This window comes from Bemisia tabaci, chromosome 9 (assembly GCF_918797505.1).
Source record: "Bemisia tabaci chromosome 9, PGI_BMITA_v3".
In the NCBI taxonomy this organism is placed as follows: Eukaryota; Metazoa; Arthropoda; class Insecta; order Hemiptera; family Aleyrodidae; genus Bemisia; species Bemisia tabaci.
Window position 1 is genome coordinate 29,317,814 of NC_092801.1, and position 27,411 is coordinate 29,345,224.

Sequence of the window (27,411 nt, forward strand, 5' to 3'; positions counted from 1 at the left end):
AACTCTTAGAACGTACTCCAAGTAGTATAACTAAAGAGATTCCTGCAAAACAGTTTTTGTTGCAATTGGAATTATTTCTGCCGAACGGAACTAATCGCCAATTTGAGTTTCTTTTGAGGAATTTAGAATCCCTGATAGCGCGTTCTGTCAGACGAAACTAAGCGCCATGGAAAAGCATTGCGAGCATAGGAACGAATGAGCCCGACGCGACGCGCTGGCCTCTACCTGTCGGTTTTCCTTTGATTGCAGTTTTGAACGCATAGTTTAACTGTGCTTAAGCTAGAATTGTTTTGAATAATTTTTACGGAAGAACTAACAATAAATTAGCTGTGAAGAATACAACTAAATAAAAAGAACAGAAATCAAGAATAAATTACAAGAAATCCCAGTAAATCATGGAACGGAAACACATCCGAGAAAATTACACACTGATCATAAATAAAATAGAAAGTTCCATATAAATAATAAAATTAAACGAGGAGGTGTCTGCACTGAATCACTGTCGCACTAGCTCGTAAGATCAATCATTCCGTTTATCTCATGCTTCGAATTTTATGCGACGCGAGAATCCCCGTATGGAAAGTTTTTCGTTTCCAAAAGCGCCTTCAATTGTGGCGTGATACCTCACGCATTCCGGAAAGTACGTAGAAATGTATCACTGCGCCTGAGCAATGCGATCGAAGATTGTAATTGAAATAGCCTCCACGCTGGCCTCTACCTGTCGGTTTTCCTTTGCCGCTATTGCAGTTTTGAACGCATAGTTTAAGTGTGCTTAAGCTAGAAATGTATTAAATGATTTTTACGGAAGAACTAAAAATAAAAACACTGTGAAAAATACAACTAAATAAAAGGAACAGGAATCAAGACTAAATTACAAGAAATCCCAATAAATCATGGAACGGAAACACATCCGGGAAAATTACACACTGATCATAAATAAAATAGAAAGTTCCTTATAAATAATAAATTAAAACGAGGAGGTGTGCGCACTGAGTAACTGTCGCACTAGCTCGTAAGATCCGTCATTCCATTTATCTCATGCTCCGAATTTTATGCGACGCGAGAATCCCCGTATAGAAAGTTTGCCGTCTCCAAAAGCGCCTTCGATTGCGGCGTGATACCCCGCGCATTCCGGAGAGTACGTAGAAATGTATTCCTGCGCCTGAGCAATGCGATCGAAGATTGTAATTGAAGTAGCCTCCTAGCTAGCCTCTACCTGTCGGGTTACCTTTGCCGCTATTGCAGTTTTGAACGCATTGTTTAAGTGTGCTTAAGCTATAATTGTTTTAAAAAACTTTTCAGGAAGAACTAAGAATAAATAAGCTGTGAAAAATACAACTACGTAAAAGGAACAGAAATTTAGAATAAATTACAAGAAATCCCAGTAAATTATGTGTATGAAAAGCTCAAGTTGAATGGGAACACATCCGAGAAAATTACACACTGATCATAAATAAGATAGAAAACTCCTTATAAATAATAAATTAAAACGAGGAGGGGTGCTCTCTAAATCACTGTCGCACTAGCTCGTAAGAACAGTCATTCCATTTATCTCATGCTCTGAGTTTTATGAGACACGAGAATCCCCGTATTGAAAGTTTGTCGTTTCCAAAAGCGCCTTCAATTGTGGCGTGATACCTCACGCATTCCGGAGAGTACGTAGAAATGTATCACTGCGCCTGAGCAATGCGATCGAAGATTGTGACTGTAGTACCCTCCCCGCTGGCCTCTACCTTTTGGTTTTCCTTTGCTGGTATTGCAGTTTCGAACGCATAGTTTAAGTGTGCTTAAGCTAGAATTGTTTTAAATAATTTTTACGGAAGAACTAAAAATAAAAACACTGTGAAAAATACAACTAAATAAAAGGAACAGGAATCAAGACTAAATTACAAGAAATCCCAATAAATCATGGAACGGAAACACATCCGGGAAAATTACACACTGATCATAAATAAAATAGAAAGTTCCTTATAAATAATAAATTAAAACGAGGAGGTGTGCGCACTGAGTAACTGTCGCACTAGCTCGTAAGATCCGTCATTCCATTTATCTCATGCTCCGAATTTTATGCGACGCGAGAATCCCCGTATAGAAAGTTTGCCGTCTCCAAAAGCGCCTTCAATTGTGGCGTTATACCTCACGCATTCTGGAGAGTACGTAGAAATGTATCACTGCGCCTGAGCAATGCGATCGAAGATTGTAATTGAAATAGCCTCCACGCTGTTCCGCCGCCAATCCATGCCCCCCTATACCTTCCTCACTGGAAAAAAACCTCATTGGATATAGATTTCAGACTCTTAAAAACATCGACATGAAAACGTACTCTTGATTCAATCAGAATCTAGCTTAAATCAAGAACCGAGCCTCTTAATTTAAGCGGATTTCGTTTTGATTCATGCAAAAATCCGATCGAATCGAGAGTACCTATTTTTTCTTATCAATGTTTTCAAGAGTTTGGACTCAATATCCAATGTGTTTTTTTTTTCAGTGCTCCCCCGATGGCGCTTAGTTCCGTTTGACAGAGATACGTCCAATTTATTCCTTTGGGTTGACATCCTTTTTTCGTTATTTAGAACTGACTATTCTTGATTTTTTTCATTATTCCTGCATTTCTCGCGCAGTGAAATCCAGTCTCTTCCTACTGTGGTCCCTCCTTCATCTGACGTGCCCTCAGCCTCGACGACCCGATTTGCTCATCACAGAGTTCTGGCACTGGCTTTTCATTTTCACCGACAGCAATGGAAAGGACCAGCTGTTCCACATGATCTACGACGAAGACGATCGCAGAGAGAAACTCTTGCTGGAAACACTCGATTCCGGACGTGACGGCTACTTCAGGCAGTACAAACGAGACCCCCGAAAGATGGTCTATAAATATCAGGTGAAACTAGAGTACCTTTATAGACAAAGTATGGCCATTCGTATCCTTTTACTAGAGTCCCTTTATACTCAGAGTTAAGACAACTCACTTTTGGTTGGGCCAGGGTTGGGCTGAAAGTGGCCTAAAAAAAATCCAATTCTGATTGGTTCTCGCTCATGGAGGCCGAAACGAGTGCACCAAGATGGCGGTACCTCGAATGTGAACAAGAATAATGAAAATATTACCTAATTGTGGTTTTTCAAGAGTAAATTGTTATTTCCATCGGTCCAAAATGAAAATAGATTAAGAAATTATTCACAAACCAATCTCATTTTCTTTTTAACTGATCAATTTGTTGATGTTGTTGCTTTTGTGTGACAGATATCGCAGGATTCCTGATCCTTATCCCTCAATATCGTTCGTTTGGGTGAACTCGTTTCGGCCCCCATGGCCATCCAAGGCCAGCTGCCAGTCCCTGATAATCGAGTTGTCTTAACTCTGGGTATAAAGGGACTCTACTTTTTACTACCTACAGGAAAACTGTGCCGCTTTTTGATTGGTAACGAGTTTTTAGGCTTCATGATGCTCTTACGGCCGTAAATAAACAAACAAGATGGCGGCTCACCGTAACATCGATGAGAAGCTAAAATTTGATAAAAATTTCAATTATGCGGCAGTAACAATTTAAACTAGCATGTCTACGAATAACACTTGAAAAAGCACACGAAAACACTGTTAGTTCGCCTTTCGCCTTAATCACAGGAGGATGTAAGTTGAGCATAACCTCAAATTTGCTTGCTGATAACAGCCATCTTGTTTGTTTAATTACGGCCGTAAGAACATCGTGTTAGCCTATTTTCACACGCCCAATGAAAAACCGGCACAGGAATGGCCATACTCTGTCTATATAAAGGTACTCTAGGTAAAACCAGTTACATACATACATCAGAGCTACTTATACCTCTTTCGAAAGAGGCCCAGAGTATAAACATGTTTCAGAATGCTAAAATTCGTATCTTCTCATCTGGTCCATTCCGGGAAAAATGGTGAAAATTGGCGAATTGAGTACTCAACGGTAGAGTCTCTTTATACTGAGATTAAAAACAATACGAATCCATTTCTAATTGATTCTCGTTCATCAATTCCAATTCACCAATTTTTGTTTTTTGTTTCTTGGTTCACGTTTTCACCAATTGCAAAGATTGTAAAAGGGAATAGACCGGGAAAATAGGGGCACGCCAAGGAACGAACGGAATGAGAGGAAACTGAAACAATGATTTGGGAATGAGTTGATAAAAAATTACGAAAAACTTTTAATTTGTGTAATTTTTATTCCCGTTTGTGACATCCATGAGCCGCTTTGTGTCAATTCTCCCTAACCCTGGTAAAATTGGCAGTAAAATATGTAGTAAAGGAAAATATAATGTGCGTTTTGTAGATATTAAGGTGATTCCGTACAAACTTAAGGATTTACAAAGCACACGAATTTCTACAAATTTCTTATTGCCTTTTATAGCCGATGGCAAAAAAGCAACAGCCAGGTGATAAAGTGTAAAGCCCGGCGATAGGAACTATAGCCCGGCTGTATAATTTTTTATCGATTAGTGTAGCCCGGCCGTATGATTTTTTCCACTTTCTACAGCCAGCTATATGATTTTCTATCGCCCTCTTCAGTCAGCTATAAGAACTCCTATGGTATTTTGAAACGCAGCCCCTATCGCCAATTTTTACCAGGGAAGAAAGGGACTCTATACCCAACGGGTTACGCTTTTTAGAAGCCGTGAGAACAACGCGCGATTTAAGTTAATTTTCTCACCACAGAGAGCGCCGACTAATACTTTTCTGCGTGCACGTCAGAATTCCTCACTATTTTTAACCTACAACTTTAACTTAAAATAAAGCCTAAAACTTAAGAATTTTTGTAATACCACCTCAAAACGTCATATTTTTCTGAATTCGTCACCCACGGCCAAAGTATCACAAACGCCATGCGAGGTTTCAAAATGTCCGTCATTTTATTGTGATGGGGGGGGGGGGGGTGAAATGGACTGCATTTTGCAATTTGGAACTATAAATTCTGGCTCTTCTGGAAAAACACTTGTGTGCATATGGAAACTAATGGCTTATACGTTGTTATTAAACCGGGCTAGAATTTATAGTTCCAAATTGCAAAATGTAGTCAAAATGATCCAACGCTCGTAGTAAAATAGCAGAGACTGATCTATATATCGATGAAATACAAACAATATACACTAGATACACCAGATATCGACGGTGAAACTACCAAACCACGTATCTCGTTTGCGGTGTTTAAAAATCTACGCTCGCATTTTATTTTTTTGAAGTCGACCAAATCAATATCATTCCTTAAAATTTTCACAGAATTTTCTCCGCACAAAGAGGAAAACTCACAGAAATTTTCAAGACTAGACGTTAAGTAGTTTTTCATTTAAAAAATAAAGTATGACAGGAAGTCTGCGACGTCGCAAACCGAGATACGTGGTTTGGTAGTTTCACCGTCGATATGTGATACCTCTAATCGCTGCCTCGAGGATACGACGCGACGTCGCGCCACGGAGATCTAGAGTATATATCTCGTAACGTCCGACCGAGCTATGACGTCGGAGACGGGTTTGCGAGATGATCGGCGCTACAAGAAAGATGCGCTCTAGATGTCAACATGCTCACCTGAGCTTGCACTTTCGAAAGCGATGGCTTTTGGACCCAAGCATCTAGAAAGCATCGTTAAATACTGGCATAAAACCGTAGGTGATATGACATCACTCTACGACACCATTTCTGTTTAACTCAGAAATGGTGAGTTGAATCTGTTTGGAAATTTCACTGAATTTTATCGGCAGAACGAAGAAAATTCACTAAAATTTTCGGACATCTTCGTTGAACAACTTCTCTATAAAACAATAAAAAGGCGGCGAAAATTTTTAAACGTCGCATGGCGCTTGTAACACTTTCACTGGAAAAAAAACACATTGGATCTAGAGTCCAGACTCTTGAAAACATTGACAAGAAAAAATACTCTTGATTCAATCAGATTTAAGCTTAAATCAGAAGGAAATCCGCTCAAATTAAGAGGCTTGGTTCTTGTTTTAAGCAAAAATCCGATTGAATCAAGAGTATTTTTTCTTGTCGATGTTTTTAAGAGTCTGGACTCAAGATTCAATGTGTTTTTTTTCCAGTGTTGGCCCAAATGTGACGAATTTTTGAGCTGTCAAGGACAAACTTGCGACAAAATAACCGCAGATTTTCTTCCTCTTGCAGGTACCAGACGCGAAATATAAATCAAGCGGTCCTTTTCAACGTCGGGAGCGCGTTGAGAGACTGGGCGCTTTGAGCTACACTCTGGCCCTGCACCTCAACGGCACGTACGTCTATTTCGACCCGCTCCGATGTAATTGCAAACATTACGTTGACTACGTCGTGTACGGCACGACGTTCGGAAGTTGGTACAGCTTGTCTTATAGGCCTATCAACAATAAGTGCCCGCTTGCGCGCAGGGTGAGAAGTGGAATGGTCGTGGATAGCACGTTTCAACTGCAGAGCAAGCGCAACTTGAGAGGTCGGACACCGTCTAGTAGCAGCAGTGATGGTATGTAAATGGCGCCGTTGCAAGAATGGGCCTGTTAGAAACTTCAGCCAGAGCAAAAATATTTTATTGTGTCTCTCATACTATCGAAAGCGCACAAGGAAAGAGTGCTAGACACCTATCAAAATTTTGGCCTGAAGAAGGAAGAGAATTTTGAGATGTACATAGCCTAACGAAAAAATAATATCCAGGTAATAATAATCCATCCGGTAAAATGAAAAACCATACAAGCAAAAAGAAGAGTTGTTTTTTTTTTTTTTTTTTTTTTTTTTTTTTATATAGAAAATGGCTCAAAAATCACGATGAGCGCTTCGGAAAACTGTGATGTACACTCCTTACTCAGAGTCCCCCTATAGAGAGTTGAGACAACGCAGCTTATGAATGTCGCAAACTGGAATGAAGATTACACAAATGGGACTTTTCTGTAACCTTTGTTAACCCATCCCCAAATTCCTGTCTCCGTTTCCTCTCTCATTCCATTTGTTCCCTGCCGTACCCCCAAGTCCCCGGTCCATTCCACTTCATAAACTTTGCAATTGGTGAAAATGTAATCTTTATTCCCGTTTGTGACACTATGAGGGCCTAAAATTTGGGAACCAATCTGAAATGGATTCGTATTGTCTCTTCTTTCAGTATGAAGGGACTCTATCCTGCCTCCACAATCTGCGTAAGAAACATGCGATTTTTTAAGCTTCCCGCTTCGGAAAAGATACACCGAAAAAAAATTGATGCCTCTTAAACATTCTGGATGTATGAATGTGCACGAGAACACACGAAGCCCTGCCAAATTAACAGCTTTTAGCAGTTAGTTTGGCAATGTCTAGATGTAAAACTAACTGCTGTGGCGGTTAATTCAGCGTTTTGTGAGTTCTCGCACACTTCTGTACATCCACAATGTTAAATCAGCATCACTTTTTTTAGGTGTACTACGGCACAGATGAACATTTTGCGAGAGAGGTTGTCCCTTCCGACCCTTGCACAGTAGGATGCTACGCAACGTTCAACGTGGCCGACGCGACGCCAACCCGCCAAAACACACGTGCTGAGACGAGATTTTAGCAGCCGGCATATTTACATTTACATTTTCCTTGCGTTTATAGAGACCATAGTGCTTCCTCGCTTATCCTTCAGAACACTGGAAAAAAACACATTGGATCTAGAGTCCAGACTCTTGAAAACATTGACAAGAAAAAGGACTCTTGATTCAATCAGATTTAAGCTTAAATCACAAGGAAATCCGCTCAAATTAAGGTGCTAGGTTCTTGATTTAAGCTTAACTCTGATTGAATCAAAAGTATTTTTTCTTGTCGATGTTTTTAAGAGTCTGGACTCTAGATCCAATGTGTTTTTTTTTTTCCCAGTGAAATCAAACTACATGGCTCAGAAAAAAATACAGCCTATTTGCAAACTGACGATTTGCAAGATAGAGAAGCAACTTCGCCATTTTGGTAGTTCTGTGGTTGGATTTACAATTTTTCCCACACATAGCAGCTTCGTTACAGCGCTTTCATGCTGAATTAGAAAAAAAAAACTGGGCTACATTACCAAATTTTACACTTTTACCCAAATTTATTCAATCCTACTCTACAGCTGACAAAAACACGTGCTTGTATATGATTTTATAATTGTTTAATATTCCTTAAGGTTAGTTGTAGGTTTATTGACTTTGGTCTAAATTTTGTTCACATATGTTGACTTATTGTTAGTTTCAATGACAAAGCAACGCTTTGAGATGCATCATTTTGTACTTTTAAATATGTATTAAATAAATATCGTATTTTTAATAACTCCGTTATTTTTAAATTTTATTTTCCTGTTTCCTCCTAAGAAACCCGTATTTTATCGAGAAAAATGCGACATCATTTCGATGTTTGTGCATTTTTTATAGCACAGCATTCAACATGAGAAATAATACATTTTTTTACAATGAAGTTTATACTGTATTCATGCATGTGAAACGCTCTAACAGTCACAGCATTGAGTTCATTCACTCATGCAGAGAGATTTTCCGTGACAGGTCAACCAAGAAAATTTTCAACCTTTCATGCCAAGTGCGCAATGTACACCGGCTAAAAACATCAATTTTTTGCGTTAAGCGTCCATCGCTTCCGCAAAGTCTCGGAAGAGCTTTTACTGATGTGAGTGATTTGTGTTCACTGTGAATGTGTTTCACTATTAATTGTGTGACTTGCTCAGTGTACATTATAATCGGTTCGATTAGTTGAAAGATCATCAATTTCTAATGAAAGTGAAGAAACTCCAGCAAACAAGTAAGTATATATTCAATTTTTAAACAATCGTTTCGATTGTGCGTTCGTTTTTTTAATTTGTTTTTAAACAATCAATCATTAATCGGAAAAGTAACACTATCGCGATAAAAATCAACAACCATTTACTACATCGGCACAATAGGCAAAGCTGGAATTGAATGAAGGTGCAAGAGGAACACGCAAAGCGACCTCAGTTAGTATCGCACGCAACGAACGCGAGACGAATTTCATTGTAACGCCTTCAAGCAACTATTCGAGCTCCACGGATGTCCGTGTTGCATACGCGCGGAGATGAAGGCGTTTTGATTCTCCGGGCACTCAGCGCTTCATACGCAGCGGCGCGGCGCGGCGCGGCGCAGCGCGCGGCGAGCTGCTCTGACTGCGACGATGCAAAATGACAAAGCGCCTTCAATTCTTCGTTTATACAACAAATACTGCTTTCTTTGTCATTACGGAGGAAAAATTGCCTTTAAATCAGTACCTACTCATATATGCCCATTGGGTCGTTAACGACCCATCGCAGTTTTCGACTTTTAGTGCTAGTGTAAATTAGGGAATTTCATGTGATCAACACAGGATAATCCATGTCCGGGATATAGGCAAACCTATTTTATTTTTGTTGTGCCTCAACACGTGTTTACCCTGTTTACATAAAGTAAAAAACAACAAGTAAATAAAAAATATGCACTGACCGTAATTGATCAGTCCAAAAATCGATATCACTATTTGTATACAACTAAAGTAAAAACACACCATAGATCACACCCAAAAATGTTCCGAAATGGGTCATCATCATTTGTTCTATGTAAAGTTATTTTAAAATTTTTTCAGAGGATATTGTAAGCAATACAATGCGTTGGGCTCGGCAGGTTCGTGACTTTCACTTAAATTAGTGTAAACTCTTCTGCATAAAAGGAAACAGAAAAATCACGGATAGGACAATACATGGATGTGTAGGTATAAACATTTTCATTTTGAAGTCTTTAAAAAAGTTGAGTTATTAAACGAAAGTGGGTCTAAACTTCTCTGAAGATAACAATAGCCAGAATTGTTAAATCTGATGGGTCTATGACCTACAACGTGATCTGAGGGGCGTGTTTTTTCGCACACAAGGAGCGAAGTGTAGGCGGAAAAACAACATATTGAATGACCGTCAAAATCATTGATTTTTTTTTGGACAATAGCTAATACGACCTCAGTGACTCTTGAACTAGAAATTCGAGTCGCACGACCCATTTCTTTCCTTTCATGTTCGTTATTTGATTCAACAGATTTAGACTGAATGAAACCAACAAGACGAACTCTGGAAAAAAACCGAGTTTGGACTAGTTTTTAGGCTACCTGACCGCATGTTTTTCCTGTAAGCCTCAGTCCATGAGCAGCCCTCTTTCTTCAAAATACGGTTGTGAGCTTCGGATTTTTTTTTTTCTTTTTCGATCTATATGTAACTTGGACGTATTTCTATCAAACAGAACTATGTACGGGTGAGAAATATGGGGTGTGCTCTAGAAAGCTGGATAAGAAACAATGTAAAAGTGTGCGTGATTCCTTTTGAAGAATTGGAAAAGCGGGATTTTACATTCTATCAAACAGAACTATGTGCCAACTGAATGCGGGACTCATGAGCCGCGGGCATGGCACGAGAGCGTTGTGGACAGGGCTCATGAGTTAAAGACCACGTTGCCGGAAGTCGTTGCTCCCGTCATCGTCGCTGACGTCACTGGCGCTTGATTATTATCATTCACTCTTACGGCCAGAGAACAAACGAGCACACCCAATATTTCGCACCTGCACATAGATCTGTTTGATAGAAATACGTCCACTTGATCCTAGTCATCTACCCAGTATACGGCATGTCTTGAACTTAATCATGAGAGGTTCGAGTATGGATTCTATTGTTAAACACAATATTTCTCCCGTTAAAAGCGCTTTTTCCTATGTTCTTTTTTTTAAAAAAACACCCCACAAAATGATAAGATCAAGATAAAAAGCAGCATCTGAATTCTTGTAGAGTTAAGTAAAATGTTAAAAAAATCAAGGAGTTCCTTTAGCAGTTGTACAGTAATATTTTATCAAATTAATGTAATGCACACAAAAGATGCAGGCAATTGAGAAGTCTTTTTACTCGTGGATCCTACCATTAATTACGTAAACCCCGCGCAAAGAGCTTTAAATAAAAAACATTCCTTAACGGCTTATATGCGTGGTCTGTCTAATTACTCGCACCCGTGAGAACTTTTTTCAAATGTAACAACCTGATTCGCCTCGGCTTTACGAATTGGTAAGTTTAATTGGCGCTATTTGGTTACAGAAATCTAAAATCTCAGTTGTACAGATCAACTTCCTTGGTTGACAGAACTGCACCTTAGCTCGGCAAAAATCGAAGATTCAGTCAAAGAAACTGGAAACATAATTCTTATGGAATATTTTCTGTATCTACCGAAGTTTATGGTTCGGTGGACCAAAACCTTCGTCTGTTGAACTGGACTCTGGATGGTTTGTTGGAAGAAACTCTGGATCCTCCGAACTGAAAGTTAAGCTCCGTTGCAGTTACATCCAAAGATATTGGTTTGCATGACCAAGGGTTCAATTTTAAATTTAAAAGCACCTACATTACTTAGCGGTTTGTATGGCAGAGGTTTTTTCTCCAATTATCTATATTATACAGCTACAAGCAAAATCTTGGAAGCACTATTTCTGACGAACTGCCGGACCAATAAGGATGATCTTTACATGTATGTCATCTGTAGTAGATGTAGATGTGCAAAAAATTATGAAACCCCGAACTGTTAATGTTGTAGAGCTTTTAAAGCTCATGTCACTTAAGTCCAATGTTAATAGCGTGAGAGATATGTCGTTTCCGCTAAAAACGTCAAGGTGTGGGATTCTACCTGAGTGACTCGCATAAACAATAAAACAATGGAAAAGCTCGTGAAGGGCTCCTCATTCGAAGAATTGAGGAACGGTGCATCGCTCAGGGTTCAAGGTTCAAGGTTCAAGGTCCAAGGCATAAGGTTTAACTCAATTTTTCCTCATTCTTCCGGCTTCGATTTGTAGCATTGCTGCATTGGTCAATTTACTTGATTGCTGAATTTCTATTAATATTTACAGCAGATAAACAGCAGATACAAAGTGAGAAGGCAGGCGCTGCGTCGCGTCAGGACGGACCAAATATTATGAACTTTTAACGGTCGAAATCAGATTTTTTTTTTTTTAATTAAGTATTTAAAAATAACATAATAAATGGAAATTTCTCCAGTGATTGGACAGTGAAATTATGTACATTCAGCTATTCCTCATCATTTACAAATCTGAGTGTTACGTCAAAAATTTTGAAATCGATGCAGCTCGAACAAAAAATGGTGTATTAAAATGGAAGAACATTTTTGCCTATACATATGCGTATAGGGCCCGCGAAGCGGGCCTGAGGGCGCGAGGCGCCCTCTCGGGGGTTGGGCCGCGTAGCGGTCAGGCGGCAGGGCCCCCTAGTAAATCAATACAGTTGACAGTTTACCAAAGACACAAAAAACTGAGTGAAGATCCTCTGAAATGAATAAGCACGGAAATTACGTTGACCATGTGAGTACCTAATGCCACAAATGAACTCAACGCACAGCTTGCGGTTTCTCAGGTAAAGAAACATAACTCCACACCAAGGTTGCAAAAATTACTAAAACAATCCAATTTTTTGTAAAATGACTGTGCAGTTTTTTTTAAAAACTTCGCTACTTTACTGTGTATTTAAAGACAAAATTCAGTGAAAGTTACAGTTAAAAATGTCCACGATTTTCTTCGTAAAAATACTGATTGCGAATGGTAATTTTGCTATAGCGGAAAAGTTGTCTCCTTCATTTCGTCTGAGGACATGAGCGATTTTTTAAATTATTACATGAAGGTTTATAATATTTTTGAAAATCTTTATCATTAAAACACAATTAAAGTATCAAGGAAAGTAGGAGGTGAGACAGATATCGAGCATAAAACACCAGTTTTGTAGATGTGTATATTTACTTTGCTGGGCATAAAAATTCAACAAACAATAAATAATTTTGAAAATTCAATAAAACCATGCATATGCCTAAAATCACAGCGTATATGATCAAATCATAGCGATCGTGTACAAGTTCTGAGCCAAAAAAGAAGTGAAACTGCGTCATATTTGGCAACATTTAGTTATCTAAAAAATGTGCTGCCGTCTGGACTTTCTGTTCTTCACCTCTTCTAGCTCAGGCCAGGTAAATAGTTTTTGGTGGTTATTTTGATTCTTGGTTCACAATCAAGACACTAATACAAATCCCACGAAAACGGCGCCTCTTCTGAGATGGTTGATGCAACTAAAGGATCGGTGAGCATTTCTTTGTAACTTTTACTTCTCGATTTTATTACTTCTGGTTTCTGCGTTGACAACTATGCGGACAGATAAAACAACGCAAAAAGTATTATTTCCATCGAAAGAGAAAAGTAACATGGTTTGAATGTATAGTTGATTGGTTGGTTAGTGCATCGTGGTTTTATATTGACCAACGATATCTGAAAACTGAAATTAAAAAGCAAGGATAAATCACAAAACCAACTTCGGACAGACTCCGCTAACGCAGTAAGCTTTTAATCTAAAAAATTGGTGCTTTTATTAATTTTCTGTTTTGTGGCGGTAGTCGGTACTCTGCTCAAACAAGTAAGGTCTTTGACTAGGTTTACTAACTTTTTCAAATGAAATATGGAGACAGATTTATAAGTGGACTATACATTTCGCAATAAGGAACTGAAATTTCTGGCTCATCCATAGAGGTAGGTATTCGCACGAGGAACAGAATATCACATACGTCGTTTCTAAAATGAACCAAACATTCTGGTTCCTCATTGCAAAATGAAGTCCAAGTGGCCTTTTAGCTGACGCAGGCGTCTTTGAATTTTTGAAAAAATCATCGTAGACCGGCAATGAAGCAGGCTTTGTTCCTCGGAATGGAAAAAATCGACCATGGCGCCTAAAAAATGGAGGCTCTGCGGCAATGTGGCCCCTAAAAATTGCTCCCTAAAAATCTGGATTTTCATAGGAAGTCACATAAAGAAAGAAAAAAAAATCTATGTAAACTGAAAAAACTCAGAATTTTCAGCACTGCAAGTAAAAGCTTGCTTCTTCTATTCTTCAGGATTTCATTCTTAGTGCTTTTGTCTTCCCCAAGTTACAGCTATACTTACTAGTAAAGCTGCTAGTTCTGTTACGAAAACATATTGCGTCTAACTTTTCACTAAATGCGCCGTGATATATAGGCATAAAGTCAATTGGCCCGTAAAAAATCTTCAATGGCGCCTAAAAATTGGGCTTGATGCGCCACATGGCTCCTAAAACTCAAAGGTGAGTTTCGAATACTGGACAGTTGTTAGAGGAATCATATCAAAGATCCTTCAAAAACTCACCGACTCAATTTCTCCGGTTATGGACTGGAATGTTCCCTCGAGCTCAAAGAGTACCAAAACATCCTTCACTTGAACGCTCATCTTCGTGAAAGCGCGTAAAAATTCCATACTTTTCTTAACGGCTGTGAACGCTCTCGTAGCGTATGACCTACTACCATTCAGAGACAACAAATTCAGCGCGCTCTCCAGTATTTGTGACTCATTGAAGTGTTTGAAGGCTTGTTTGTTATCCTGGAACACAGTATGAACAGAAACAAATTTACATCTTTTACAAAGTTTTGGCACCGATTGATTTTCCTACACTTGGAGATACAACATTCCGAAACGAAAAGGAACGTTAGCAACAGTTATCTATCCACAATTTAGCTGTCGACTACTTTGTTGATGGCTGATGAGTTTTGAGTGATGCAAGACGCCCAAAAATTTTACGAAACATCGGCTTGTTTGTATAACGGATTGCTGGAAACGTTGCTTTCAGGAAACTCACAAAAATATGTCTCGTATTTTGAGGCAACAATGAAAAACTCCTTATGCATGAGGTCTCAATTGACTACCACATTCCTGCATGTAACTGCAACTAGTGATCTTTTACTCATCGATTCATATGGACTACATTTTGCAATGGACCACGATTTCTATCGCAGAGAAACAACGTATGTACCATTAGTCTCCCTATGCACATAAGTGTTTTTATCGATGAGCCAGTAATTGAATTACTAAATACAAAAATGGCACATGTCCAGAAAACCAAATTGTTCAGGAGACACAAAAAACTGTTTATTTCGTGGTAGATATTTTTTAAACATAAAGACTTTCCAAAAAATATCTACCACGAAATAAACAGTTTTTTGTGTCTCCTGAACAATTTGGTTTTCTGGATATGTGCCCTTTTTGTATTTAGTGATTCAATTATGGTTCCGAATTGCAAAATGTTGTTCATATACTTGACAGAGCCATATTCGTTCTTTAGAGAATTCAAGACGACGGAATTTAAATCTTACTGTTTTATTAATGTTGAGCATGGTGGTAATCAGGAACTCAGTGAGTGCATCCTCCTCAGGAATCATGGGGTGGAATCTAGCGGGGACTCCTTGAAGCATAAAGACAGAAACCCCATGGCCGGCGTTCGAGAGAAGTGTTGAGAGCAACATCGCTATACCACCACTCCATGTCTCGGCAACTATCGTGAAGGGCCCTCGCTTTTGGATTTCCATCATTGACTATGGTGAAAAAGAAGAAGAAAAAAAGAAGAAAACGTATTTTAAATAATTACAAAGCCTCAGTCTCCTCTTGAAAGAAGACTCGTCGTGATAAATTCACGGCCTTAGAATTAAAACTGAAACAGGTCCACGTTATAATTGGACGTATTTCTATCAAACGGAACTATGTGCATTATGATGTGAGCCCTGTTATACATGTATTCTTATGGGTCTCAGTGTTCATGTCTTAATGCACATAGTTCCGTTTGATAGAAATACGTCCAATTGCACAGCGTTTAGGATATTCGATGGCTAAAGTGCGAAACCAGGTATCTCCATTACGGTGTTTCAGAATCTCTGCTCCTAGTTTATTTTGTCGAGGAGGAACAATTCAATTATACAACCTGAGATTTTTACGCATTATTCTGCAAATAGAGGAGAAACATAAAGGATGTTTTCAAGAAATTAAGTTGACTAGTTTTCCACAGATGAGATAAAATATGATCGGAGGTCTATAACGTCGCAAACGAGGGTACTTGGTTTTGTACTGAAGCCATCAAAATGAATCATATCTAAATTGAAAATTTTAAAAAGAGACCTATTTGCGGTCCTAAGGGAGGGGGGAGGGGGTCATGTCTAGTCTTTCGTCAGCCTCTTATTTTCAAATGAGAATATTTATCAATATAAATGATACATTTTCGGCTATTTTTCAGGCTGCGTTGTATCCGTATAAAATGAGGAAAAAGGATGAAGCCTGAGTTAAAAGGGAAGCGCAGGTGTCTTACGAGTGCTTTAGAAGGGAAGGGAGGATCCAACAGTCGGCCTAGGTGTCTTACGCAATAATTGAATGGATTGAATGTAATTTGAATCACAAATGGTTAGCGTTTAGCAGGAAGGAACCAAGCCACAGCAGCAATTGTCAAATTTAAGGGGGCAATTCAAATTTTTACGAGAGGACGTTTGTGCGGATTCCTTTGGAAATTTTGAGGAATTTGCTTCGTATTATGCAGAAAATTCACTGAAATTTGCAAAAAAAAATCCGCTTAACCGTTTTCATGTAAAATATTAGATTGTCCGATTTTTGACAATAGCTGATGTGGTTTGGTTCCTTTCTGCGTAACGAGGTCCAAATCCAAATATTCTTTAGCAAGTTTTGACCGTGGTACATACCTTGAGGAGGTTCAAAGCGATTTGGTTTATCGATGGGGCTCTGTGGTGTACATGGGCCACAAAACACGGATACATTAACCTAGAAATAAGGGGCCTCAGCTGGTTCTCGCAAAAAGCGGGGATGAGGAAAACAGGGCGGACTTCCTTGTAGCCTTTCCGGCGTGGCGCCAGGGACGTGGAGGGTAGAAAAACGGCGCACATCTGATCCGGACATTCCGCGTCTAACGTGGATAATCGTTTTCCGATCTCTGTCAACTCTTTTATTGAAGTTGGTAGGTAGTTCGTGATCTGGTCTACTTTGGCATTAGTTTCTTCTGGAAAACAGAGATACTAGGGTCAAATTGTAAAAAACATAAGTGAAACGCGATTTGACTGAGGTCTATTATCAGTGATCCATAAGATATAGTATGAGTCATGCTAAATGCCATGCTTCGTTACTAAAATTATACATATGATAGATTAGAAATTGGTGATTTTCTGGTTCATATTATGATCAATAAATTTAAAATATTCCATTTGCGGATCCAAGGAGAAGCGGATTCCGTATGATACTGTGCAACGCCTCAGTTGCGAAATAATTGCGTGAAGCACTGCGGCGGGCGAGGGCGACTAGCGCGACACGCGCGTGGCGCCTACAAACCTAACAGGGATACTTCACGCATTGCGCAATGCGTCAGGCGTAGGCGCCAGTGCGCATGTCGCGCTGGCAGCACGCCGCTCCGCTCTGTGTTTGGCTCTAATATTAATCTCGCGAAGTCGACGCTTTTCTACTCATAATTTTGAAATGTTCGCACACTCCGCATAGATTATTCTCATTTATATTGATAGAAAAAAAATGTTTTGAAGGAAAATACAGTGTGTTCTGGAAATATAAGGTGGTTCTGTGCCAAATTTAATGATTTCTAAAACACTTTAATTTTGTCTTTTATATGTTGTGCTTTTATTGTGCTGCGGCGAGGTGCGCAACCAAACGCTCAAAATTGGACTATTTGACTAAAAGATCGATGTACATATGGGTTAAAACCAATGATTGCGTGCTTCTTGGTTTTTTCCCTCTTTTATTCATCCACGTTATAGCTTCTTTCAACACAACTACGGCTCAGTAAGGTTAATATCGATGCCATCGCTTGAAAAGGTTTCACGTATATTTGCCACGTTTTAAAATTATAAATGTTTTTAAAATGTTTTTAATCACAAAATGATGCCAATCGAGTAAAGATATTTCAAAATATGATGTTGTTGCGTTACCTTTTCGTCTCTTTGTTTTTGTTTTTTTCTTCACTACATAAACTGCCGATCGAGCAGGGTTCGTGAAAGCATGAGTGAGAACATGCGTGTAGTCTAAACTGTTGTCACATAGGATTGAAATCGTATTGTCAAGGCAAGACTCAATATTCTCTGTTTGTATATTGAACACTGGACAAGACTGATGCAGTAAGTTCCGTGCTTCTTGAATATTCCTAATAGCATTGTCATTCATATCCTATTCGAACATAGAACCAAATGAATAATTTCCAACAACCGAAAATGCGCATTAAAAAACTTTAACTATAAGAATTGAAATGACCAAGAGCCTCAGTGTCATTTTTTTAACAAGGCTTTATGAAACGCCTGAAAAAAAGCTTGATGTCGTCGTTTTTCTCACGAAAAAACTTAACTACATATACATTTCAATGTTACCAGATTTTTCTGCAAAAATTTCATTTTAACCAGAAGAATTCTGATGATTTCTGACTAAAAATTTCACTAATTCACAATAATTAAGTAATTAATTGATTAATTTCATTATTTCTCTGATTTTATGCAAAAATCAGACAAATTTTGGATGCAAGTCTATTTTCGTAAATAGTTGAATTATTTGAGTTAATTTTGCAATCTTGAAATGGAGTAACTTTCCTTCCTGCGGGAAACGACAATATATGTCATTGAAAACTTGCATGATCAAATATTTTCCTCTGATTTCGTAAAATCATCTATGGTCTACGGGTTTTCCCCTCCTCCCCTCTTTTTTCATCTTCACAATTTATTTTACGGGAGTTAATATTGTGACACCAAGAACATCGATAGTAAGGTATTTTAATTTAGAAACTACCAAGGACTTAACATTTTTCAGGGGCGGATCCAGCAATTTGGCAACACCAGATTTTCTCCATTTAAACCTATGTTGAATAATCGATTCTTGTCGGAGCACCTGGCCTCTCCAAGAATCGATACATTTCCGTAGGTTTAAATGGGATAAACAAGGTTGCCAATTCGCTGGATCCGCCAATGATATTTTTCTCACCAAAGCAACGGTAAAAACAGCCGCAATATTTCCCATCATTGATGCCCTCTCGATCAAATTTTTGGCCCCTGACAGTGATTGGACTTGAGTGGCTGACGTCATCATGACTGAGGCATTTTGTTTCGTCAGTCGTTCATTTATCCGCTTCACAGCGTTGGAGCTGCAAAATTGCGTCATTGTCGCCAAACAAATTTTGTTCGCACTATGATCAAGCAACCAAGTTATCAGACGTGCAGCATTCTCTACATTTGAACCTATTGGAGAAATTGTAAATGTTAGTGATTTTACTCTTACGATACAGCAGTCTGTTAATATTCTATTGTAAGTGTAGAGTGAGGTATCTTATTCAAGAATGATGAAAATTGCTCTGCTAGGATACCTTTCAATATATGATGCCAATAGATTTGCATGATATATTTTCAACTCCAGTGCCTGGAGTGCATACGATACATGTATGGTATGGGGGACAAGTTCTCGGCTAATAACGTGAGAACAAAGAAATTACCAAAAAATCCAAATTTTGTTCAAATTACTGAAATTGAAGCGTTTTCATTACATCTCGTCGGCGCTTTCATATTTATGTCTCAAATTTGGTTCCGTAGACTTTTGAATATGTGAATAATTAATTCCGTACTCCAATTCGGGAGTATTCATATGCTAATTATACTAATATACTTTGTTTAAAAAAGAAAAATGGATAAGTTTATTCCATCTTTGTGTAAAAAAAAAATACAAGCAGTTCCAACGCCCAAGCGTTGAAGGGCGCTTCTTTGACAAAGCATATTACTACCAACTTATGAACCCGAAGGCTGACGAAGATGGAATTTGAAGTGGGATTCTTTAACCGCAAAACCCTTCAAAACTACAGATCGACCGCGAAGATCTGAAACTTTCCACAAGCACTTTGTGACGAATGTACGTTGGTGGTGAATGGAAACATAAAGGATCCACTGTAAATCAGACGACGGGAAAGAGCGGCGGAACCTCTAAAGCTGGTGCGTCAACGCGATCTAGCGGACAGCGGCGTCGCGACGCCGCGAGGTAGGGCGCGCAGGTCGCGGGGGAGCGGGGCCGCGTGAAGAGGAGTTCAGCCAGGGGGAGGGGAAGCGCGGGTCGCGGGGAAGAGAGGGACCGGCCGGCCGGCGGTGACATCGGCCATGGATGAAAATATAGGCAGCGCTAATGTCTCCGCTAACTGGAGTTGGGGGTCCTTATTCATTCTCATGGTCCATGACATAACCTTAAACCTTCCGCTCAATGCCGCAAACAGCTGACGTGTCGATGCTGCGCCAATAAAATGAACCAATCACAAAGTAGCACAGTAATACGTCACTAAAATGAAGAGATCACGTGACTGTTCGTAATATTTTCAAATCGATCTGAAAGTACTGCCTCGGATATAAGTATTTAAAGCATAAGGAGGCCCTAAAATACTTTAACCAGGTAATACGTTCGTGCGAGATTGTTATGCTTAAAAGCAAAACATTTCACGAAAACTTTTACGAATACCAGATGCAGAAAAAAATCAAATTTTCCCGGGTGTACCAGAATGGCGTCATTACCCATAAGGCAAAAGGGCATGTAGTATAGTACATGTTACATCGGGGGAGTCGAACGGTTGGAAAGGGCGCATCTGGTACCCAGAAGCGCCCAAAATTTAGCATAAACTATCTGCTGGACAATGAAATGACAATAAAAGGAGGATGAAACAAATCATACTTAAAACTATATAAGTCTGTTCTGGATCACATAGTGTTATTCTGTGCATGTGACCGCTCTCTGTTGATTTATTTTTGTTATCAGTCGATTGCTTGTGCAGGCTCAGCACAATTTTCGCGGATTTATTCTGTAAACTTTTGAGTAGCCTAGAAAAAACAGGGAAATAGGTGAAACACTTAGTGCAATAAATTCTAATAAAAAAAAGAAATTATGTCATTCAACAGAGTGAGGTCCATTTAGTAATTTGGAGCCCTTACTAATAATACCCAAATTCTTTTTGGCGTATACTTTCCTGAATAGCCTAAATGTGACAAATCAATGGTTCCATCAGTATTCGAACGTATTAAAGGACAATATTGAGGCACTGTTGTTTCAGAATCTCAGTTGCTAATTAATCCCTTGGAGAAGAATTTAATGGATATTTTTTCCAGAATTCTTGTCATAGTAAATTGTAGAATCATAAGGAATATTCAGTAATTTGTTTCGTGAAATGGAAGCATTCACTTTCCTTGAAATGAATTAATGAAATTTTAAAGGAGACTCTAAAACACTAGAACCGAGAAGTGTCCTTTTCGCATCGAGTGCCTCAATTCTGTACACGCATGTCAGAGACTAAATACGTAGTTAAATCATGCATTTTCTCAAATGCAGAGGCAAACGGTAAACTATTCTAATTCCCATTAAAATGTTGCATATTTTGCAATAATTTCTGTTAGCATTATTCTTTGAATATTTTACTACTAGTTAAAATTTTAATTCTGTGGTAAAAAAATGTCCTGTTCCGGCAACAATGCATCATTCATATCAGAAACTATATCATTTTCACGGGGACTGAACTATTTTTTTTATCACAAAAACAGCATGAACAGCATAATTTCTACGACAAAAAAGTAGGTGGGTCCTGGAAATCACCATTCGCACTTCATGAGAAAGTTATCTTTTTTCTTTGTCATTAGATAATTCCTTCAAAATCGTGCACCTTTTTATGAAGGAAGTTTTGTATTATTTTTATAAAACTCTGATACGTAATTAATTTTAGTAAACTGAGAAAGATGTAGGCGGTGTCAGCCCTTGTTACATATCAAAGTGACGTCATTAGTTACTTACTGCGGACGGAATTGAAGCTCCTCAACAGCTACAATCTGACGCGGCAAAACAATGGCTTGTTCCGACTTCAGGAATTCATCGACCAACTTATGCAAACACCTTTTACGGTTTTCGGGCATACGCAAAATATCTGAGAGCGAGAAGCTAAGATAACTGGCGGATTTCAGGAACTCTCGCATGGGAAGCGGCGAGTTTACGACTGCTACTTCATCGTTAAGGTTGATGAAGTTACCATACTGAGCGATACACATCCACGAGGTCACCATTTTCTCCCACGACAGGTCGCTCACGATGACGTCAGCGCCTTTCCCTTTCGTTTCCAGCATCAGTGTGACGTAGAAATCCGGGTCGTTGTGGTTTGTGATGTGGTGTGTTGGTATCTGTTTGAAAGAGGTAGGTGAGTAAAATTTTGGATCTTCTTGCAAAGTCGTCAGATTAATGGTGAAAAGGGTGGGAAGGGGATTCTTCAGCTCTCGTAAGGGCGGTCAGTGGCGATTCCAACAAGTTGGCAACATTTTTGATATTCCATTTAAATCAATTGAATTTATCGATGCCAGGTGAGACAGGCTGACTCACCCAGAATCGATTGTTTAACATACATTTAAAGGGAGGAAAAAAAGTGTTGCAAACGTTCAAGAATCACCTATAAGGGCGACTAATAACGAAAATTAAAAGAATATATAACGGTACTGAATTTTTTGCCCTGTTCATGCCCTTAATTTCGTATTTTCTGACTTTATCACTATATCATAAACCCGTAGTTAGTTGCATCAATGGCGAAGTGAAAAGATGCGTACCTCCAATGGCACCATTACAAATCTCCGCTCATATTTCATCATTTTTTTTTTAAAAAAAAAAAAAAAAAATTAATCTATGGGCTTCTTTTTTCAGTTTCCGGTTAATTATGTTCATTCATTGAATAATTTTAACAAAGCACATTTCAACAAAATATTTTGGATAGTATCCTCCAAAAAAAGATGAAAAAGTAATCGAAACTTTTAAACGTTGTAATGAAGACACGCATTTTTCCCCTTAAATCATCGATTTATGGATATAGTTTCCATGCGCCTAAAAAAGCAGAACCCACATTATTATGGTTTCTAGATTCCAAAGTGGTATCAGTCGTTTTGTCATTTAAATCTAGCTTAAATAATTATTCTCGTGTTATTGAAGGTTTGTGTTAAGTGGAATTCCCATTGATAGCTGTTAATGAGTACCTGATGGAAAGTGCGAGTGATGGTATCACGATCTTCGGTTGATGGAACGGTAGTATAAACTTCATGACCGACATCTAGGGCCACCGAAATGCAGGCCATTCCGATCGAAGATTGCCCATTGTGTATGAAAACCGTCTTCTTGTGTTGATGCTTGTTGAAGTCCGAGATTATAAGATGAGCCTAAGAATGAAAATAATGATTAGTATTCATATACCGTGAGGATCTAGCTTTTTATGTCTAATCTTCACTTAAATGTGGCCGTTTACGAGTTGAATGACCTTTGTTCATGACATTTCAATAAATGCTTTTTGGACTTATCGGATATTCAGCAATATTGTGTGTTTTGACAAAAACGGGTGATCTCTAAAGATCTCTGCAGATCCCTGCATTATTGATGCGACCCTCATTAAAACTTTGAATGTACGTTTAATTTTGAGCTTTCAAAAATGAATACAATGCCGGTCAAATGAACTGAATGTCGTATTTTTGGAAGTAAAATACATATGTTTGGTATGGGTGCTCAAATTTTAATGGGTCGGTTGCGCTGGTCACAGAATCGTGTTTGATGTATTATCATTTCAGATCAACTAAAAATAACAAGATCTGTCCAAACAGCAACTTTTTAAGTTGAATATTAACCGAGACATCACGCCTTGAAAAACTCGATTTATGACGTCATCCACCGCGGTAGTAGATATCATGTTACACACCGCCGCGGTAAATGACGTCAAGAACCCGACTTTTCAAAAAACGATATCTCGATTGACATTCAACGTAGAAAGTTGCTATTGGGACAGATCTTCAGCTAATCTACAAGAATCAAGCATCAAAACACGATTCTGTTACCAGCGCAACTGGCCCATTCTTTAAAAACTATGTGGTGTCTGCTAACATGAAGTAAAACTTCATTCAAAATTACCAGTTAAATTGCCAGGTCCTATATTCTGATAAAATATTTTTGTGAATGTAGTACAGTAGCATCAAATATATGCACGTACCATTAAGTATGCATGTGGTAGGCTAACAGCATCCTCAAGGGGAAGGTATTGAGGTATCTTCCAATGAAATATTGGATCCAAGATAATTTCTTGTTCAGTCTGGGTGCCACTGTGCGCAATCCCTATTACTTGGTCTCCGTTGCATCTCTTAACACCAGAGTAATCCATGATATAGTGTTCAGTCTATTTGCAAATAAAACAGTTTCCAAAAGAATAATTACAATTGTACAATGAAGAAATAACACTTAAAGCACAGAGGAATTATTTTTTTAATTTGAACAAAGACGTTTCGCGTGTTTGTGTTTTTCTTGGGAGACAGGGATGTTTTCAAGAGAGGATCAGTTTTATTTCAGATGTTCTCAATAGCTAAATTTTTCATGCTCGAAATTGCATCATGCTACTGAAAAAATAAACGAATGAACTCTCATACAGGTTTCTCTTCTTTAATTTACCTATTCATTAAACTTAGTTCAACGTATTTTTTCGCGATGTGCATATATATTCGAAAAATGTAACTAACGAAAAAAGTAAACTAGCCACAAATCTGATCTAAATAAATTCGTACAAGGGATGTTGAGTGGACTTATACGCAAACGCTTTTCATGAAAATAAGAGTAATGAGTTGGTTTTCTTTTAGTATCCTAGCTTCAAAATAGCGAAAAAAAAACCAAATTCTGTAATGTCTCGCCAGTCGAAAAATTGCCACGACATTTACATGCAGTGACGAAGAATGCCATGATTCACCGCATTCCGTCATTAAACGTGGAACAAATTGAAGGCACCCTGAGATTCTTAATAGAAACACTTGGATGCAACTATTCGTGTTCGAGGGATGTCCGTGTTGCATACACACAAAATTGCAGGCGCTCTGGTTTTTTTAATGACAACGCCTCGCTGCGAACTTAAGCACTTGAGATATATCTGTGTTGTATGCACAATCTTATTGATCACAGCAAACCTAAATTAGGGTCAGCCGCGCAGCATTGCTGCAGAGTTACCAAATAGTGCAATTTGCAAACACATTAACGGTAAAATTTCATTAAATCAGTATTTACCATAATTGCGCGGAATTCTCCAAATGAAATAATGATTCTGAAGACCCAACTTAAATAATTATCATAAACAAAAAATAACTTATTTAGAACAAATAACTTACCTCATTGCCTCTCTTCTGCCCTACCGAAATTAGCCCGACATAATGGATATCCACTTCCTTCGATGCGTCATCCACTAGAGGTAACAAACGCGAGAAATCTGGTACTAAAGTGCTGAGAATAGGTTGACTTCGAAAACTTCCCCATTGGCCATTCAACATAATATTGACCTTCATCCCACGTTTTATTTGGTCATTGTATAGAGGAACATCCACAGAGAAAGCAGGTGCGTTTTCATCCATCAAGAAAAAACACCTGGAATAGCAGTATGTTTGACATTCTTTATTATTTAATTGCCACAAACCATCAGATATTTTGGGTGATACGAAATCTGATTGCGAATTTAGTATTTTTTCAAGGTTTTCTACGACTTTATTTTTAGTGTATTTTCCGAAGGAAAGATACACTATTGCGTTCTCCCTCATGGTGGGACCTAGACCTGGGACCATGTAAAGAGCACCGATCTCGAGTCGTAGATCACGAATATATATGTCATTCATTTTTTAATTTTTAGGCAACAAATTATATGGGTTGATGAGGGATTAAATATTTTACGTTCCGCTGGTTTATCCGCATACCACACAGACCAGTAGCATCAGATTTATTCGATTTAACAAAGATTAAACACATTTTCTTTGCAAATAAATACAAATTCAATTTTTTTTCTATTTGTGTTTTACTTTTAAAGATTAGTTATTTTTTTGGCAAGGTTGACGTCTAATAAAATACATAATTTGATCAAGTCAACTTACCTAGCGCTGCGAGTACCTATTGCACTCAAAACCTCTTGTTGCAAAACGAGAGGGTTTGCTGAAATAGGTTGATTGAATATTAACAAGGCAATTTCATTTTCAGTGTCTTTGGATGATTTTAAAGCATTAATGCTGGCACGCCATTCTTCAGGTATTGGAAGGACTCTCACTTTTCGTCGTGAATTCACCTATAAACAATTATCACGTAACATTATAAGAGATGATTGGATTGAACCTTTGAAAAAAGGAAAGAAAATATCACCTAAGTTGACTTCAGGAGTTGGTCGTTTAGGTAAATGTAGATGTGGAGATGATCACAATTTCGATGTTAGTTTTAATAATCTCAATGTCAATGGATTTCAATTATAATGTTAGTTTTTCTTACAAAATATCAGAATTGACCTTTGAGCCTACCTTTTTTATGAGGCCGAATCTTTGGGAACCAAAAACTTGCTCAAATAGCACCACATATTCCTGTTTATAGACTGTTGCGACGTCCATGATGCTGTTAAGAGTGGTATCTATGGGAAGTGCTGTCAACAAATACACGTCCTCGATAGCATTCATAGTGGTAATATGCATTATCGAATTAGAATCGGTCAACACCGACAAGCAGACGTTTGTATCCAGTTGATCGCAATTTGCCGGATCAGTAATCAACAACTTAATCTGAAAAAAGCGAATAACGGCAAGTTAACAATTGAAAAATCGTAAATGCCATGTTTAAAGTTTACAGTTACAATTTAAACCATTCTAATGTATTTTCGTGCTATTTATAAAATTCCGTTACAAGGGAAACTTAGTAGTCAGACTTAAGTAGGCATGGATATTATCACTATCCTTATCTGCTATAGCATACTGCATCACTTTCACGTCAGAGTATCGTAAAAAGTGTCGAAATTTTTTCAATATTTCCACATCCCCACCTCTTCTCTATCGCTTAACGGTTAAATTATTACAGTATGATATATATTTAAGGATAATCTAATTTTTCTTTAATCAGGGATTGGTATCATTGATTGGTATAATTTTTACAATCTTGTTTAAGCTAAAAATGATAAAATGATCTTACTCTGATATTGTTATTAGGAAGTTGTAAGACCTCCTCTAGAGCGCTGATCAGTGGGTCCACCGTCCGACCGGGCTTCATCTGAACTACATTTAATCGCAAAAATTCGGTCGAGTTTGAAGGAGGGCAAGATACCGCATTTTCAAAGATGATTTGGAGACATGTGAGCAAAAACTCTGGTTGGAGCTGGAGAAAAAAGGGTATCAAAATAATATAAAAAAATGTTCAAAAATGATTTTATCAAGCCAAACTTAAAAATCGCATATGCTCAGAGAGTCATGACCCTTTTTTTAAACAAAAAATGATATAATATATAACGCTTAACTTAATAAGTCATAATTTGTAGTCACCTGAGAACAATATTTTGCCGGAATTTGAAACTGTACAACTTTATCCCATTTTACGAACGGAGTAATGATTGGCAGCAGCTTGAAAGCACAACGCCCGCGGTGAGCACAAAAAAGTCAAAACGCCCTCATTTTTTAGATATGCAACTTGCACAATCATTGAGTTCGAATAGTTGTATCCAGGCGCCGTTTTCACCACCGCTACGTCTTTTTCGTCGGCCAAAATACTTTTTAACCCAGGTA

At 38.3% G+C, this 27,411-nt stretch overlaps 1 protein-coding gene across 1 annotated transcript; it reads right to left on the reverse strand.

The window, feature by feature from the left end:
• Positions 1-12,731: 12,731 nt before the first annotated feature.
• Positions 12,732-27,001, reverse strand: LOC140225371 (fatty acid synthase-like). Its single transcript, XM_072304029.1, has 14 exons — positions 26,825-27,001; positions 26,167-26,421; positions 25,753-25,940; positions 25,003-25,255; positions 23,847-24,029; positions 22,849-23,028; positions 21,632-22,011; positions 20,525-20,670; positions 18,806-19,059; positions 17,770-18,004; positions 16,522-16,835; positions 15,154-15,372; positions 14,153-14,383; positions 12,732-13,141 (listed from the first exon to the last, which is right to left on the reverse strand). The coding sequence occupies exons 1-14, from the start codon at positions 26,900-26,902 to the stop codon at positions 13,019-13,021; spliced, it is 3,039 nt and encodes a 1,012-aa protein (XP_072160130.1). The 5' UTR covers positions 26,903-27,001; the 3' UTR covers positions 12,732-13,018.
• Between the last annotated feature and the right edge of the window lie 410 nt (positions 27,002-27,411).

What these genes read in the sequence shown, in the direction of transcription:
- LOC140225371 (XM_072304029.1), bottom strand. Translation starts at nt 26,902, where the DNA reads ATGAAGCCCGGTCGGACGGTGGACCCACTGATCAGCGCTCTAGAGGAG. An exon ending in GGCAGAAGAGAGGCAATGAG is followed by an intron (nt 24,030 to 25,002) that starts GTAAGTTATTTG and finishes ATTTGCAAATAG; the next exon opens with ACTGAACACTATATCATGGA. An exon ending in ACAGACTTATATAGTTTTAA is followed by an intron (nt 19,060 to 20,524) that starts GTATGATTTGTT and finishes TTTCTCCAATAG; the next exon opens with GTTCAAATGTAGAGAATGCT.